This window comes from Corvus cornix, chromosome 1 (genome assembly GCF_000738735.6).
Source record: "Corvus cornix cornix isolate S_Up_H32 chromosome 1, ASM73873v5, whole genome shotgun sequence".
NCBI lineage: Eukaryota > Metazoa > Chordata > Aves > Passeriformes > Corvidae > Corvus > Corvus cornix.
In genome coordinates, this window is record NC_046332.1 from 91760829 (window position 1) to 91778702 (window position 17874).

Genomic DNA, 17874 nt, shown 5'->3' on the forward strand with positions numbered 1-17874 from the left:
CATTTGCTACAGATCCTGATCTCTTTATTTGAAAAAGCAGCAGTGTTTAAAAGTTCTGATTAAGCCCTTATTGTCTGATACCTCTATCTTGTTTTTCAAGTCATAGCAGTCAATCAACTAATTAGTGGGCTAAGCCAGGTGTTTCCAAATTGCCTGAGCTCAAGTTGAACTTACTGGAAGCTGACCTCAAGGTGGCTTTTCATTTCACACATGAACAATTTATTGATGATCTACAATCCCCAAACCAACATTTTCCACTCATGGAGATAGCTTAAATCACCTAATGAGTGTGCTGGCATTTCAGTTTCACCATATAGCCTTAGGGGACCACATATAAAGGTGCAGTAAATCACAGTATAGACAGGAGCTATGGAGTTGGCTTTGCACTCCTCTGTCATGTTGGAGATCACCTACCCTTCCAAGGAGTTGTGTGCAAGTCAAAGGTTTACAGCCAGAGCTGCTGATCTTATCCATGCCTACTAGCAACTACTTCAGTGAGCCATCCCTTTAGAATCAATACCATTTCCTGACTGAAGTCATACTTATTATGATGTCAAAGTGGCAGAATGTGACACTGAGAGCTTTTTATGACTTAAATTGCCTTATAGATATTTGAACGATAAAAGAAGTAATAATACAAGAACAACACAAAAAAACCTCCTTCAAATAAAATTACAGATTTATATTCTCTCTTAAAACTCTCATTGCTTATTAAGAATGTGAGAAACACAAAAAACTGAGCACAAAATTAATTACTTCTGAAAATTGCCAAGACAACTAAATGAAGAGCTGTTGTAAATTCAAAAGCTAATTTTCCTGAGTAGTAGGGGATTGCTGGAGACAGTCTAGGACTGTCTAGAAAGAAAAGCAACAGAGTTCATTTAAAGATAGAGAATGCTTGTTGACATGTAAAAGAAATAGCACTTTTAAAAAATAAATACTGATCCATCACATCATCTTATATCCATTTTCAACAGCATTATGTTTTGTCAGGACAACTATTCATTATTTATAGGAATATATTTGAACAGCTGTTCAATAAACAGTTTTGCTCTTGCTGTTCCACTGGTGTGCTTGTCTATAGCTATTGCCCCCAGAACATGTTTGCACCTGGTTCTTGTATAGAGTACAGTAATTTGGTTATTTACAAGGGAGCCATAAAACCATTTATTAAACACTGAAAACTCTGTGTTTTCAGTGTGGGCCTAACAATCAAACCCAAAAGGCAGTTGTTTAACAGAGGGGTTTTAGCAAAAGGGAGAGCAAAATAGCACATGGAATGAGGGACTTCTGTAACCATTATTAACTGAAGAGCTGTAATCTATCTTCAGCCGTATCACAGAAATATGAAAACGCTTAAAAATGCAAAACTAGTGAACGACTGGACTGCTAGATTCTTGCATGCTGCCTTCTTTCAGAAAAGGCATGCATTTTTTTTCAGAATTCACCTGTCTTGGACAACCTCCTGTCCTTCAGCAGGCATACAACACCACTGCCTGCACCGTCACCCTCCTGTCCACGCAAGACTAGTGAAGGCAGCAGGGGATACACAGTAGCCACGGATGCTAGTCACAGACTCTTGTTCAGCTGCCAGAAATGCACCTGGCACAGAGAGTTGGCAACCAAGTCTTCCACAACAATTCACATTTTTGGAGATAAGAGCTGGCCACAGACCAGACCCAAGAGGTAGTTTGATGAGGCCACCCCAGCTGCAGCCACACTCTCATGCACACACTGCACACAAACACTGCCCCTCAGGTCCCCAGGCACGCTGTGTGCTGAATGACATGCTGCTGGTGACATGTCCCTGCTGTGTCACATGCAGAGAGACCTGCAGCCAACATCTGCCAGCAGACCCAAAGAAAACCACACTGCGCTGCAGCATTAGCACATGCTGGCCACAGGCTGGCACCTCTCTGGCTGTTTCCAACATCCCTGAGGAATACTTCTGGGAGCTAGCTAGACTCTCAGTTCCGGCACATCCCTGGTTTCCTCGTGATTCTAATTTAGCCCTTACCTATCCTCAGCCAAAATGTCTCAGATAATAACAGTCATTTCTAGCACCAGATATTGTGTGAGAGGCCTCACTCTCTCAATTTAGACCAAGCAGATCAGAGACTGAAAAATGCATGGATTTTTGTTTTCAAAATCACCTTGGTACTAGATGCAAGTTACATTACATCTAACAGACTCACTTTGCTCATGCTAAATGGCTACTTCTGCACTGCACATCCCCTAATGTCTCCAAGCATTGTGCTGTTCATCAAGCCTCTCTGGGATTCTTTTCCAGGCAGAGAAGGAATCAGAATTACCCTGATCAATGTAAATTGAGAAACACTGTAACTCAGTATTTTTTGCTCTAGAAAGTTAAGTCTTTGCAAAACGCTGTGTAAATGTTATGCCACAGGTTTGTAAAGTCCTTTTTTATTCCCACACAGGTTCAAGTATTTGGAAAATAAATGCATGGCGCAGTTTGTTGTAGGCTGCCCCTAAAATTACATTCCCCAAATTACAGTTTAATTCTGTGGGCCTTTTTACTGGTTTGATTTCCCCATGTCCCCAAGATCAGAATTTAATATAGGCTTAAATAAGTCTGCTGCACTTTTTCAATGGGGATGATGATGTAGAAGTTTACAAAAACTCTTATCACAAATCCAAAACAGAGAATGATTTTCCACCCTGGTGCAACCAGGGAACTGGAAAAACCAATCTCAGCCAGGAGCTGCATCTGTTACCATGGTACCTCAGCGAGTCTGTAGATTAATAGCCCACAAAATTAAGACAATTAAACTCATTGCACTGCACTGTATTTCAGATGCTGCTGTCAACTAAGCACTGCCTGTCTTGTGAAATGGGTCTGTATGTAAGTACTTCAATTGTGAGTTAATTTTCTCTAATTTGGAATGCCCTGTCCTGTGTGGCCCCTTCTCACACAACAGCACAACACAACAGTTTTCCCTTCCCTTAGGACAAATGTTTTGCTGCTGTCATGAAAGTGAAACATGGGCAAGACTCCTACAGTTTTCACAACTGAGCTAATTAGGAGGTTTCTCACAACACCAGGTAATGTGCTCCACAATTTATGGCCTGACAACATACTCTTTCCAAAGGTTGGTTCTTAAATAATGGCATGGCTGTAATTGAGGCTCTGCTGGGGAGTTGTCACACCACAGGAGATAGGATTACACCATGTTCGTTATTCATTAACGCCAACTGCAGTCATAGCCGTGCACTAGGTACAATGACAGAAATTCATAACGGTGAAAGACTTTCATGATATGCGGTCCAGTTCCTAAGGGAACCCTACGAAAAAGCTGGAGAGGGACTTTTCATAAGGTAGTGAGAGGACAAGGGGGAATGGCTTCAAACTAAAAGAGGGAAGCCTTAGATTAGGTATTAGGAAGAAATTCCTTACTGTAAAGGTGGTGAAGCACTGGAACAGGTTGCCCAGAGAACCTGTGGATGCCACATCCCTGGAACTGTCCAAGGCCAGGTTGGATGGGGTTTGAGCAACCTGGCCTAGCAGAAGATATCCCTGTCCATGACAGGGGGGTTGGAACTAGGTTATCTTCTCTTTAAGGTCCTTCCCAACCTAAACCATCCTGTGATTCTATGATTCTGTGTTGTCAGGTGTTTAGATTCTAAAGTCTCATTCTTAGATCAAGTGACCAAGTAAGAAAACTACAGCCTTTTCACTGTTGAACTCAGCAAGTCCAGTCATATGTTGTTCAGTTTTACCAGCAAAAACAAAGATCTTTGATTCAGATTTTCTTCCTTCCCTCTGTTATTAATAGCATCTCAGGGCAGAGACTTGAGCCTGTGTGATTGCTCATGGTCAACTCAAAGGGCATCTTCTTCTCCAGTCCTTAGTTTGGTTCCCTGCTGTCCAGCCCTTTCTCCTGCTCTGTCCCAAAGGGCTGCATCCCTGCATCCCAGCTCCTGTGCTTACCCAAACACATAGGAAGCCAATGAAACTCACTCCATAGGCAGAAAATACTTATTCCCTCAAATGAGTTAAATCAGAAGACTGTAGAGAGCGATGAGCACTAGACTCAGTGCAAATGTGAAGGTGACACCATGCAGCCATGACAGAAGGGAAGGAGGCAGAAGTGCTGACAGCAGCTAATAGATTGTTTCACCTGTTCCATGTAATTTACAGTCCTAGGGATTATCAAAGTAAAAGCTAGGTTTTAGCTGTAATGAATAAATCATAAGGACTGGGGTTATTTTGTTGTTTGTGGTCAAGGAGTCTTTTGTTTTACTGCCTGTGAAGAAGTCTGCTGTTTCCCAGTATCATGTCAGGGATAATTAGGAAAAATACCAACAGGAAAAGGCCAGTTGGTGTAACACAGGCAAGAGAGAAGTCCCATGAGAAATTTAAGCAACCTCACATACATAAAAAGGTTGAATTAATTAGATAAAAAAAGGGGAAAGAATACAGAAACCACATGAGAGTTATAAATTATTATGCCAAAGAAAAAAAACAAGATTAAAATCCCCTTTCAAAATTAAGGTAGAATTTTCATTTGGAAAATTTATCTTTTTTTCTTGCCTCACATCCTTCCTGAAGGGCAAAATTGTGAAAGTCAGGATTTGGAATACCTTTTGTTATACCTTAGGTACTCACAGTTAATTTTTATCATATGTAGGCATCAGTAAAAAGTAGGCACACTGCTTTCTCTTCTTCTCTTCCAGTGGTATTGCTGCTCAGCTTTTGTAGATAATTCATCATACAGGCTACACACAAAGGCAAGGGGCTGCACAAGTGTCCAAGGATGGGAAATGTGCAGCAGGGTGACTTCATGGTCCTAGCTCTGCCCCAGCCCAAGAAGGTTTATGCAGAACAGTTGAGTAAGAAAAGAAAGAGAGCACAGGTTCTGAGTGTGCTTACTCCAGCTCCTAAAGGCACACACAGACATCTTTAGGACAGGGACTACTTCTTCACTAATGAACAGACTGCTCGAGTTGCTGGGAACTTTACTTGTGCCATTTGCTGTGACAGTTTGTTATGGAGATGGGGGAATTCAGCATCTGACCACATGGACACATGCCCGGGGTTGTGTGATGGCTGGGCTGCGCCCCATGACTGGAGGTGGCTCACACAGCCATGTTTGCTTGCTATTTCCCTTTAGGGCATGAAAGCCCATAGTTCCAAACTGTCCCCTAGTACCCTTGATGTTAAGCTCCTCACAAGGCCTCCCCAGCCATTCACCACTGAGCGTCCCTCCCGTCCTCCTTCCCTGCTCCCTGTCAGATGTGCCATCCTCACAGCTGATCAGTACAGCAGCTTAAAAGTCCTCTGCAACTCCAGTTACCTAGAAGAGTAGCATGGAAACATTTTGCCTTAACATTGTACTGTTCAAATAAAACGTTGCATGCTAACTCTAACAGTTCCCTTGTCTAGGTCTCTGTTGTTTCCACCCTCTAGAAATGTGTTCTTGAGCATTAATCCTTAACTTATACCAACGCATTTCCTTTACTCTTTCTGTAGCTCATCTTGTCTTTTTTTCTAACCTGATAAAACATAAGAAGATACCGTTTATGTGAAAAAGGTTATATGAAATAAAATATGAAATAAAAACAAAGTTTCCTATATTTTTATTTTCAAGAAATTAAAGATTGGTGGGAATTAAATCAATAGCCATTATGAAACACGAAACAAAATTACTGGGAAAGGTTACCTGATTAATACATTCTTTCTTCTCTCATAATCTAATATCAGCTACAAAACCAGACTTAGAATAGCTACAAAATTATTTCAAATTGTTTTACAAGCAAATCTCTACTAGAATGACCAATCTACTGAATAAAAACCCTATATCAAGCAGTTTCTGTGCACTTAAGACTTTGAAACTGGAGTCACCATTACACTGCAATCAGAGAATGAATATGATATATGTGTAAATGAACACATATTAAATTCAAAATAATTCCTTCACTGATGAGTAAAATGCTTGTCTTGATTCACTTAAAATGCCACCACTGATGATGCACTATCAGGTCTCCTGGGATTTTGGTAGAATCTTAGACTTCACTGGAGTCCAACAGATATTATTAAAACATTTTTTTTTTAAATGAGACTGAACTGTACTTGTTTTACATTTTCTAAGAAACAGAAGGAAACCTAAAATTTTTTTTTTTCCTGGTGCAGGGTTAGTTTTATTACCACTGCTCTTTTAAGCCTCCACAACATCTAAGAACCCCAGATCATATCCCAGTAACCATTACTGCAGTTCCTGATTTTCCTTCTAGCAAGCAGCACATTTTGTCCCAAGTTTGAATTGATCCAACTTCCCTAGTGGCTGACCTTCTCTACTTCAAGGAGGTGCAGTACATATGCTCTACTTTTCTTCCATCCCATTAAATTAGCTGCTGACTGTATGATCAACCCCCTTCCCTCTGTTTCAGACTCTTACTGCTATGTAGGGGAGCACTGGGGCTTCTCATGGCAGTTCAGTGTAGTGTGCTTTTCCAGATAGTGCTGTTCTCTGGCCACCTTTATACAGAAAAGAGTAATCACCTGGATCTCACAGCTGAAGAAATGCTAATGGTTTTGGAACCAGCTTAATCAAGTCTTAGTCCAGTAGGCACTTCAAACTGATATGAATTCCCCTTTGCAAACATCAGCAAAAGCACTTAGGTAAGAACAGTTAAAAATGATTACACATTTAAGGACAAAATTTAGTCTAGAAGAAAAAACTAAATACAGCATTAAAAGGAAAGGGAGCAAAAGTGAAATAAATTTAGATTCACTGATAACAGTGCTGACATTATCAGAATTAATCACATACTTCCTTTCATGGATGGTCTTTTATTGCTTAAACCGGAACAAGGTCACTTCATGACTTAAACAGCTGTTCAGAGCAGCATGAGAATAACAAGCCAAAAATACATAGGATACCACGTGTCATAAAAGTTTATGATTCCTGGTAAAAAATGGTGGAATTTACATAGATCAAGACTGTTAGAGCTGACTGTTTTAGCAGCAAGAACTATTTTTACACCAAAGTCTCTGTTTTTACAAATCCTCTTTCACTCCACAGTGACTGCATTGGTTTCTGAAGATACACACACACTCTTTATCAGAAATGCACAAATTACAAGTTTTCATGTAGTGAAATTCTACCTACAGGGCTGGAAGATTGTCCATCAGGGATGCTCAGCTGTTTAATTTGAGCTAATTCTTCAACAAGAGGCCCAACAACTGCCTGTCCTTTTCACAGGGCACACCCCACCTCACTTTCTTCACCATGCACACACCAGAACTCATCCCAGGTTCCTTGCTGAGACTTTCTATCCCATGCTCCTGCTTCCTACGAAGAGTAATTGACATCTTTATTGCTCCAAACACATTTCATGGGTCATAAGGTTTACTTTTGTTTTCAACTGTGTGACAGCAACACTTTCATTACATAAACAACACAAGAAAACAAACTGGCAGTTAAAAAGTGCCCTATTGTACATTTAATCCTGTGTGCTGTTCCCAAGCACAGATCAGAAAGGAACCACATCCCAAAAGACTGCCACTTAAGATAGAGAACTTAAACTGAGTTGGTGTTTTGAGTCTCTGACTCAAAAGAATGGTGACAGTCTTTAAAGATTGCAGTACTGAAAATAAGCTGTGGTGATGGTAATATGTATTTTCATTCATATAGGTATATATCTTCTTTCTGTTTCTATAGAATTTAAGCTTCCAGAAGCAAACTAAAGTAATTCTGGTTGCTGAGGAAGCTCCCCAAATAGAACCCAAAGTATGTCTTTCAAAAATTTTTCCTTTGTAATCAGTAATCCATTTCTTTCTTCCAATGGTAACAGTGAAAACGTGGTCATTTCTTATCTGAGACTGAGCTAATCCTATGTTTTGTCACAAGGTGAGAAACCTGAGGTGGGTAAGAGCTGGGACTGGTACAACCAGTGGACCAGCACGAGGTTGTGCGGGAGAGAAGGAACTACAGTGCTAGGCTGCAGGTGGAGGTACTTGGTGGCATCTCTCAAGGTATGTCAGACACAGCCCTAATGATGGAGCACAAAGATTGCTACAGACCTGACTGTGCTTCCCATTACAGCTTTGCCAGCTGAAACAACCTGGCACACACATCTACGAAGAGCATAAAAAGCATTTTGCCCAATAAAGACAAAATGTCAGTGGCACAGTGGCATAGACTTCTTTGTCATTATCACAGGTGTTTGCAGGACATGTCAGCTGTAAATACATATATGTGAGCATATATTACAGATCATGTATTATGTGGTTATAATGTCATAGTACATTTCTATATTATAATATTTACATATAAATAAATATTTGCATGTCTAGCTGATGAATCTGTGCTGGTAAAATCTGAAAGCATACACCTGTAGACGTGTAATATGAAATGCCAGTCCATAAGGAACTAGATCAAGGAAGAGCGTAAACATCTCCCACACCTCCTCTGGTAATTTGCACAGTGAAAGCATCTATTTTTGAGTCCCTGAACTTCAAAATTCTCAAACACTGTTGGGAAATTTATGCTATCTATCTTCAGGCATTTAACTCACTGACAACACTTAGATGATGGTTTCACACCACAGAAAGTTGATATAACAAATTATTCCTAGCAAAAGGGACAAGTCTTGTTCCCTCCTTTCACAGATTCCTCTCTACCCTTACCCAATCAGGTAACCTTACCCTTACCCTTACCCATGCAGCCCCACCAGTTAACTTTTGCTGTCTGATGCTCACTTGGCTGTGAACTTTGTTACTCACTTAACCAGTGGAGAATATTTTTAGCCAGGGCAGGGAAGAGGAGGAGGAGTCAGCAAGATAGAGGAAGGAGCAAAGGAGGGAAGAGAAAAGATCTCTTTGTGTCAGTGGGTATTTACATTTATTATAAATTGGAAATCACCACATTAAATGCACGAGGTCAAAGAACTGCATAAAGAAATCCAAAGTATTTTACTCAGTCTTTATTAATGGAATATATAACATTAATAACAGCAAAATGTCTCTCATACTATTATACTGACTAAAATAAATTAGAAACAACTTTCCCACTTATTTACATTTTCCTTGCCCATGGAACTTCTTCTTTTAATTTCCCTTGTCTTCATTTTCGATGGTGCTTTCATACCCACAGATATATCACCTATCTTCCTCCTCTGCAGCTGAAATAACTGAGCCTTCAAAACATCTCCAGTTATTCATTTCACTTCTATTCCTTTTTTTGCTGAATATTCTCCTGCATTACAAGGAATAACACAGATGTCCCAGACCTACCATGGATAGACCACATTCCAAATCCTTCCCAAAAAGGATTAAAAAGATATCTCAAAGCTGATCCCTGCAAAATAAGGCAGCTAATACCCAAAACTACACCATGCTTATGGGCCCTCTATACATAGGCTGCTCTGCTCTAAACTCAAAACCAGGCAGAATTATAGTATGATATCTTTTGTAATATCCTCAGTATTACAGAAGAGAAGTATAATTGTCACTTAACACAGGATTTTTCTTACCACACTTCAGCTAACTAAAACTCCAGAATCTAGTTTAAGCCACCCTTAAAGGCCTCTTCCAGAACCTAAGGAGGGAACAAGATGCCTCTGAAGAGCGCCTCATTATAGTCTTGAAGAGCTAGTCATGAGAGAGCAGGAAGATGTTCTCAAAGAATAAGCTGCTTGAACTTAACAGCTAATAAGATGCTGTTATATTTTGAAAAAAATGCAGACACCTAAAGAAGAGCCTCTCGAGCTCATGCAAGTGTCAGTGTCAACCTATTCTGATTATCTTTATATAAATCTTGTCTGCTTCTGAAATGCGTAGTTAGATCACACTGCAAAACCTAGCACACATTTATGACTGAAAAGGTATTAGTAGGTCTTTTCAGTTTCAATCATTTTAAAGACACTAAACAAGAGAAGGATGATTACTAATTTCTTCCATCATTAATGTTTTTACCTCAGCATTAATTGTTTTTCTTGGAACTGTGTGAAATATGAGCATACAGAAAATCAACACTGATAGAAAGAAGTGCTTCTAACTTTGTCAGAAGCTTGAGTTTAGGAGAGAAATAATACCTTGGTAATTACAAAGATTGCCTTTATGTTTTCTGCATTTCCCCTGCAACACACTAAAGGCTTCTTCCATTTATTTGCATAGGAACATCAAAGATAGTCTCAGGGGATCTACAGAATTTCAGTGGTCTTTCTTTATTAGAACAAGCTGCTTTAATTATCCTAATACGAGATATGAAATCAATCAGTAATTAGTATATCTTTGATCAAAATATGCACTAGAGCCAGTTTCTTCCAGAATGTTTGATTTGCAAACAGCAAATGAAACAGAATGTGTTTGAACAGAGCAAATTAGGTATAAATATAGCAGTATTTTTGGGGGGTGCATGTACTAATAACCATTACCTTTACATCTGTTTCAGAATAAAGGATTTTTTGAAGCAGTTACATGTGTGAGTCAGCTTTCAGAAGAGCCAAACCTCTTTAAGTTTTTTCAAAACCAGTTTATCTTGTAAATAGATTACGTCCATCAGAAAATGCCCACTGGGCATTTTATGTAAAGTCTGGTGTCAATAAAATAATCAGAGATAATATTGAAATACTACCTCACACAATGTCAATGCAGGACAGGGATGCATGCATTGTCAGGGAAGTCTATCATCTGAAAACAGAAGAGAAAATTATTGCTTTGTTTCTCCAACTTCAGCTGTAGTGTCTTTTCAACACTTCATTTGAAATCTAACTCTTGTTGACAGAGATTGCGAAGCAAGCGTATTAAGGGACCTAAACTTAGCATCCCTTGAGAAGGCACATGAATAAATAGCTTTGCCTTTTCTGTCTGTGTGCAGAGCTCCATGTTTTAACCTTCCTCATGTTTTCAAATTCTGCTTTTGCTGGAGGTGATGCCTCCATCTCTCTGAATAAGTCAAGGACCAGTCTGAGCACCAGGTTTATATCTGAGTATATCCTAGACATGTCAGTGAGAAAATTAAATGTTTGTTAACCTGAAGAAAACATGAGGAAGACTGAACAGTGGATGAATTTGGGTGTCAGACCTACTGCAGACAACTGCTTCCATCCTAAGTACCAAGGTTTGTGCTAACTCACATCTCATGAGGGGTCACTCCTGCTCCAATGACCCCTCCCCATCCTCCCTGCGTCCTTTTTTCTCCCATACCTCTGCCCATGCCCTTCCTGCCTGCTCTCTGCCACAGCTGTGCTGCTGTCGGTGGTGCTCCCACAGCCCTGGTGAGGGCTCTTGCAGGCAGCACTGTGATATTGCAAACATTCAAAACCCTGACAGCTATTCTGGTGCCCTTGAACCTCCCCACTGCACCTCCCCATTGCTCTTGTAGGCACCACAGCTTCAGGGTGCTGATTTTCACCCTTGCAAACAGAATGGTGAGGCTGGCATTGGAGAGACGTGTGAGTGGAAACTGTGAGCCAGTGCTTGGTTTATCCATTGGGTTAGCTAAAATTACATGCATGGTGTCATATCGACATTGCACATTTATGGAGTGATCCATTTCTGGGTGCAAGCTCCTGCCACCCCCACATATTTTCTGAGGAGAAACCTGTTACATCACTCCCTCAGCACTACTTACTTACCCTCAGCTCTCAGCTCAACTCTGCTGCCATGAGCCCCCCCGCACACCCAGCCTTCCCCACTTCTGTATGTAATTTCAGCATCTCATTTCCTAACTGGAAATACTTTGTCCTGTAATGCGAGGAGATGGCAAGCAAGCAAACAAGCGAGGACACTTCATGTCTTACAATCAAATCCATTTGATTTGAGCAGTATCATGTTTTTCACCCATCCGGCTGGACTAAGTGTGCCTTACACACTGCTCTTCAATCCATAACCTGCTTTGCAGACTGCAGGAGATGCAAAAAGGGACACTGACACATTATGCTTGAAATGCCTTCTGTCTGCCAGTTAGAAACATCCAAATCAGTGCAAATCTTTAGTCACAGGGAGATTTTGTTCTGCTGGTGCCAAGCTTTGCATATCACAGCCAAGCACAAATGCTAAGAGCTGAAGTGAAATCATGCTAGTCAATGAGGCAGAGCCTGCTTCTTCAAGCAGCAGTTCCTTTGAATTAAGGGTTATACCTTGGTCAGCACAATGAACTCCCACTGCGGGCTCTGGGATGCCAAGAAGGAGGTCAAAGAAGTGCAACATTATTAATGTCATGTTTTGAGAACAAACCATTGCCCACTCTGCCTAACTGTGCTTTTGTTCTTTCTCAAACTCCATGCTCATCAGTTACTGAGTGCTGGGGTTTTACTGTACTAGTTCTGCTAATTATTATATATTTTATATTGCATTTAGCATTTCATCAACCATGAAAGAACCTGGACTTATAATTGATGTGTCACAGTGAAACAGAACTTCAAGACAAAAAGAGAAATAGATTTAAGTAGAATGGTCAATTTGAAATAGACTTTTTTTCCCTAGTGCAATTGCATCTGTATTCAGTTTCAATTTAAATAACAAATAAAAAATGAAGTATTGAGTCATTTCAGGGGCCAGATAATTGTCAGAGCTACACTGGGTTAAATTCAAATTATACTGCAGTAACTGCTCAAAGGTAGTCTAGTTAAAATAGAAGCAACTGAGTAAGCAATTTCTTTTCCTTTCCACTGCCTTCTGTCCTGCTGCAAAGTATATAATTTTTAGGTACAGGAATATAACATTTATGCTACATTTATGTGCTTATATAAGTCTTTACAATCTTACTGATGGCTGCAAATTCGTTAAAGCTGCCCTAAACCCTTCCAATCAAATATACTCAGTTATGTCCCAGAGAATAACTACTGCCTTCCATTGTAAAACCTTTCAATCTCATTTCCACAACATTTGAAACCATCAGCTCAGCCTCAGCACAGACAGTGTTAAAAGACCCACTGTGGATGGTTCCCAAGGCAAGAAGCATAATTAAACTTTCTAGTTATTCTCTTAGTCTGTTCCCCAGAAACCCAACCTTCCAACAGCCATAATATGTAAGTGTTACAAGCAGAAAGCAGTTTTCCTTGTTCCATGCTGGGAAATGCAAGCAGGCACTAAGCCCAAACATCCTGGACACTAATGTCTCCTCAGTCCTTGTGTAAATGACACAGCACATCGAGGAATACATACTTTAACCACTGCTTACCCACCTTATGGCTTTCTCACACATTTTACTTTTGCTAAGGACAGAGCACAGAAAACCATGAGGCAGAAAAGTGAAAAATCAAACAACCCTAAAATGTTATGTCTGTTAGTAAGGTAGCATGAATGGTGTGGAAGACAAAGCTATTTTCATCAGCACTGAGCCTGCAACTAGGAACCTGCTATTCATCCTGGTCCCTGATGCAGAAATCAGGAGCAATTGTCTTAAATAAGCTGTTTTGTTACTAGCAAAATTAATGACACCTGACCTACTGCAAATTTTTGTCTCACACGTCATGTCCATTTGGATCCTCTACTTTAAACAGTGGTGAGTTGACATTGCAGTGTTTACCACCATGGGGGAACTAGGTCATAATTCTCTCCTCTACCCACCTGTGAATCTTCCTGAAACTTGAGGAAATTGCACACATTTGAAGTCTCTACCTCCCTCCTGAATTTGCCTGAAATTGGTCAACACATTAAAAAACATAGAATAGGGAACAGAAAAAGACAAATACTACAGCTTTATAAATCTTCTTTGTGAAACCCAGCTATAAACAGAAGTTAAAAGCAAGGGAATACTTGCATATACACTACTGACACTTACAGGTAATGCAAAAGAAGAGTGATGTTATGAAGGAGTGATATTATGACTACTTGTAAGTAAAGTAGTTACTTGTTAGCAAAATGCAAGCTAAATCCATCAGTTCCTCCTCTGAGCTTAATACCACTCTTGATTTACACCAGTGAAAGCTCTGCATTATGAAATTAATCATATTTCATGATGCTTGGTTATAATCAGTCTACTGTGAAGTGCCCATTGGACATGCTATTATTCAACCAAGACTGCTATTTTTCGCAAAGAGAGGAAGGAAAGTGCTAAAAATTTCTACAAATTCCTTCATCCTTCTTAGTACACCTTCCTTTACCTGGGTGCCCCAAGGACTTTCTATGACTTCCTCACATAAATAAAAGCAAAGTATTTGGAAAGCCAAGCTAAAGCTACAAACAAATCACATGGTATCTCAGATCCTGTCTGTCATAGCCAGGGAATCTTGACAGCAAGAGCTCTGGATTTTTTCTTCTATTTAACACATATAGTTTCAGGAAACTGTTCCTGACTTAAACTTCTTGTGCAGGATGAGATCATCTGCTAGGGCGGAGCTGATTATGTACCTTGTTGCTGCTCAGACTGGTATGTTGCTCTCTTCCCATCCTTTTCCCAGTTACATGGTCCTGGCCAGGCTCTGGCACTTAAGTGATTCTGCCCTCTATCAATTCAACTCACTAAACCAGCAGCAAAGTAAAACAAAATAAGCTGCTTCTGTTTTGCCTTGTTCAAAGGAAGTTACTGGCCCATTCACGCTTCTATAAAACTTCTTAGAAGTGGTGAAACAAATGACTAACATTTCGAGGCAGATGAAGCAGTTTTAACTGGAAATCCCTGCTTTTCATGTTTAATACAGTCTGATACAAAAAGAAAAAAAAAATTAAAAGGGCTGTTACTTACTATTTGTCTTCTGTTTTCTACCAGGTAGATGCCAACAATCCCTAGGAAAGATCCAAAGCCAAGCTAAGGCAAAGAACAAAACCAACAGAAATGCATGAGGTCAGCTTATCTGGACAACACACCAACACATACAGTGATATCTGAGCTAATGCACCACACAGATGGGCTAAATGGGCAGGTCAAGGGAAAAGGTGGAAGTTACTGTTGGACATAAATCATATAATGTAATGGGAAATGGCCAGGACTGCAGCTCTTTGATAGTTCACTGCAAAATCTGTCATGTAGTAAACAGAAGTCTGTATAGACACACTACTGACTACTGTTACTGTTGTCATGTACAGTTTTACAAACCGTTAAGCAAAAACTAAGTAAAGTAGGAGAAAAAACCACTTACTTTTAGTCCACATATCAGCATTTTGAAAGGCTGTAAAGCTTTAGGCAATTGCAGACTGCTTTTCTCAAAAAATGGATGCGTTCCCACCATGCAAATGACCCAAGTTCAAACCCTTACTCTTGTTTGATTTTAATGATTAGGTGCTATCACATAACCCAGAAAAACTCCTTGCTAAAATGCTAAAAGTATCAGTACAGTCAGCTCCATTACCAACAGCCACAGGAAAGAGGGGAGGAAAGGACACTGAAGTAAGCTGGCCTTAATGTTCCAGTGTTGCTTCAACATCGGGATGGTAGGAAAAGTGTCCTCCTTATGATGGGCACGTGAAGGTTTGGAGCAGTAGAAACTCCTTGGATTCATGGTTCCAGCCCCTCTCTGTAATGAGGCCACTGGACTGAGCTCAGAGCCTCTCCTCCAAGCACAAATTAAGTTTTTAAGGACTACATGTCCCAGCCAAGGGCTTAAGCAATGCCCGTAAATTCCTTGCTGTTACGCACAACTGCTCACAGCAGAAAGCAAATCCCCTGCAAGCACTTTACTCGCTCAGTATCACAAGAGGAATCCATCACTCAGTTTCAAGAAAGCGAATGTAGGGAAAGGAGATTTGCTCTTGAGTGCTTTGGGAAAATTTATGTGAAAGGGAGGCACAAGGACTAAAAGCAGAGACTTTTGAAAGAGTAGGCAAGTGCACCCATGCTGACAGCTAAATAGTAGAGATACTTGGAACCATGAGCAAGGACACTCTGTTCAGGGGACAGCAACTTTGTAAATTAAGATAACTACATCAAAATGACATCTGGTTCCAAACCCCATTTTTCATTCCAACAGGAACAATCCATAAAGCCTCATTTATGGCTGATGTAGGGAACACAAAATGAGTAATATCCATGAGAATAAAAAAATGACCAAAGACAGAAGAATAACAATTAAATCAGAAGGAGCAGAACAATAGAGATCATGATGAAAGCCACAGCATTACTGAGACTGTTTTAGGGTCATATGAGCTAGGTTTTTGTCCATTTAGACAACAGGCTATTTGGGAACTCTGGGAGGCCAGGTCAGTGTGGTGCTGGGACAACTGGACCCTGTTGAAAGAGTATAAAACTAGCAAACAAAAATAATACAGTAAGTAGTCCCAGAGAAGTGACATTAAGTATTTAAGTATAAATATTTATAAGGAAATGAGGCTGAAGCAGTTCCAACTCTGTCTTTGCAGACCGTTCCAAAAAGACAGTCCAAACAGATGATCAAGCAGTAATCTATTAAATGCAGACACCTTCTAAAGTGTAACATTATATTAACTCATCTACACACGGAAATATTTTATGTTCAATTACTTTGGATGCATAAGTTCAGGAAATACCAAGCACTATAAAGACATATTCAGAAAAAAGATTTTTTCAAAACAAATTACAAGAGACCAATATTCAGGGAAATCAAGGCACTTAACTCTTCTTGAAGCCAGTGGGAACTTGGCAGAAGCCAAACTATTATGGATCTAACCCTGAAGACCTGTTCTGCAAATACTTCTAGATACAAGCAAATCTATGCCAGTGGATAGTGTTACTCATCTTCACAGGTGTCTTCAGGCAGGGTAAATTCTGCATGTTTTTTAAGACCAAAATTTCTTACCGAAGGTCACTGGAGATTTAATCTCATCTACCAGCTGTGAAATTAATATTTTACTACTGAAGTCTGTGAGAAATAGACCTTATTTTTAATTGAAATTAACACCGTCTCTCCTCATATTCTTGCTTTTCTCTGAGCCCAGCAGTTAAATATTTAGTGACAAATTCATTCCCTAGCTTTAGGCATCTAAAAGTTTGGGATCAGGGTTTGCTGGTTTTCTAAGCTCCCTCTACTGTCAGCAGAGAAGAGAAGCACCTTTTGAGGGCCATTCTGTACATTCTGAAACAGGTGATGGTAAAAGGGAATTCTACCCCTCTGCTCTGGTTAGACCCCATCTAGAGTGCTGCCTTCAGTGGGACCCCCGATATAGGAAGGACATGGACCTGCTGGAGTGAGTATAGAGCAAGGCCACAAAGATGATCAGAGGGCTGGAGCACCTCTCCTATGAGGGCAGGCTGAGAGAGTTTGGGTTGTTCAGCCTGGAGAAGAGAAGGCTGCAAGGAGACCTTATTACTGCCTTCCAGTTCCTAGAGGTGCCTTACAAGAAAATGTGAAGAGATAGGACAAGAGGTAATGCCTTCAAACTGAAAGAAGGTAGGTTTAGGTTAGACATTAGGAAGAAATCGTTTACTGTGAAGGTGGTGGAACTGGAATAGGTTGCCCACACAGAAGTTGTGGGTGCCCCACGCCTGGAAGTGTACAAGACCAGGCTGGATGGGGCTTTGAGAACCTGGTCTAGTGGAAGGTGTCCCTGTCCATGGCAGGGGAGTTGAGATGACCTTTAAAGTCCCTGCCATCCCAAACCATTCTGTGATTCTATGACAGTCCGTCTGCCAATGCTGCACTGGAGTCAGTCATCCCTGGCAGTGAGGCAAAAACACAACAGTTCTGTCACACACCTTTGACCAGGCTTTTGGCAAGATACCATGTAAGATTTGCATAGCGCTTTTAACTCTTGCTAAATGTTTGTGATATTTAATATCTCGATGACATTTACATTGACAATTATCCATCACTCTTTCTCAGTTACTTCAATAATCCATCATGTGTGCACAAAAAGAATTCTGAATTTTATGAAAATTATTTGGCTCCAATAATATTTTGAAAGAGAAAATTATTAATAAAAAGTTTTGTTTTCAAAGTATTCTAATAAATCCTTGCTTTTCTATCTGGTTATTAATGAAAACAAGATTTTAA

General features: G+C 40.1%; 1 protein-coding gene across 4 annotated transcripts in view; it reads right to left on the reverse strand.

Annotated features, from left to right (window-relative positions):
• The window catches only part of TMEM255B (transmembrane protein 255B), a 65574-nt gene that overhangs the window by 37538 nt on the left and 10162 nt on the right, over positions 1–17874 (reverse strand). For 3 of the 4 annotated variants that reach the window (XM_039549587.1, XM_039549577.1, XM_039549591.1), the window contains exon 3: positions 14655–14717. The exons of the other annotated variant lie outside the window; for it this stretch is intronic. In XM_039549587.1, coding sequence (XP_039405521.1) covers positions 14655–14717 — 63 coding nt within the window. The remainder of the gene's footprint in view (positions 1–14654; positions 14718–17874) is intronic. 4 annotated transcript variants of the gene reach the window in all.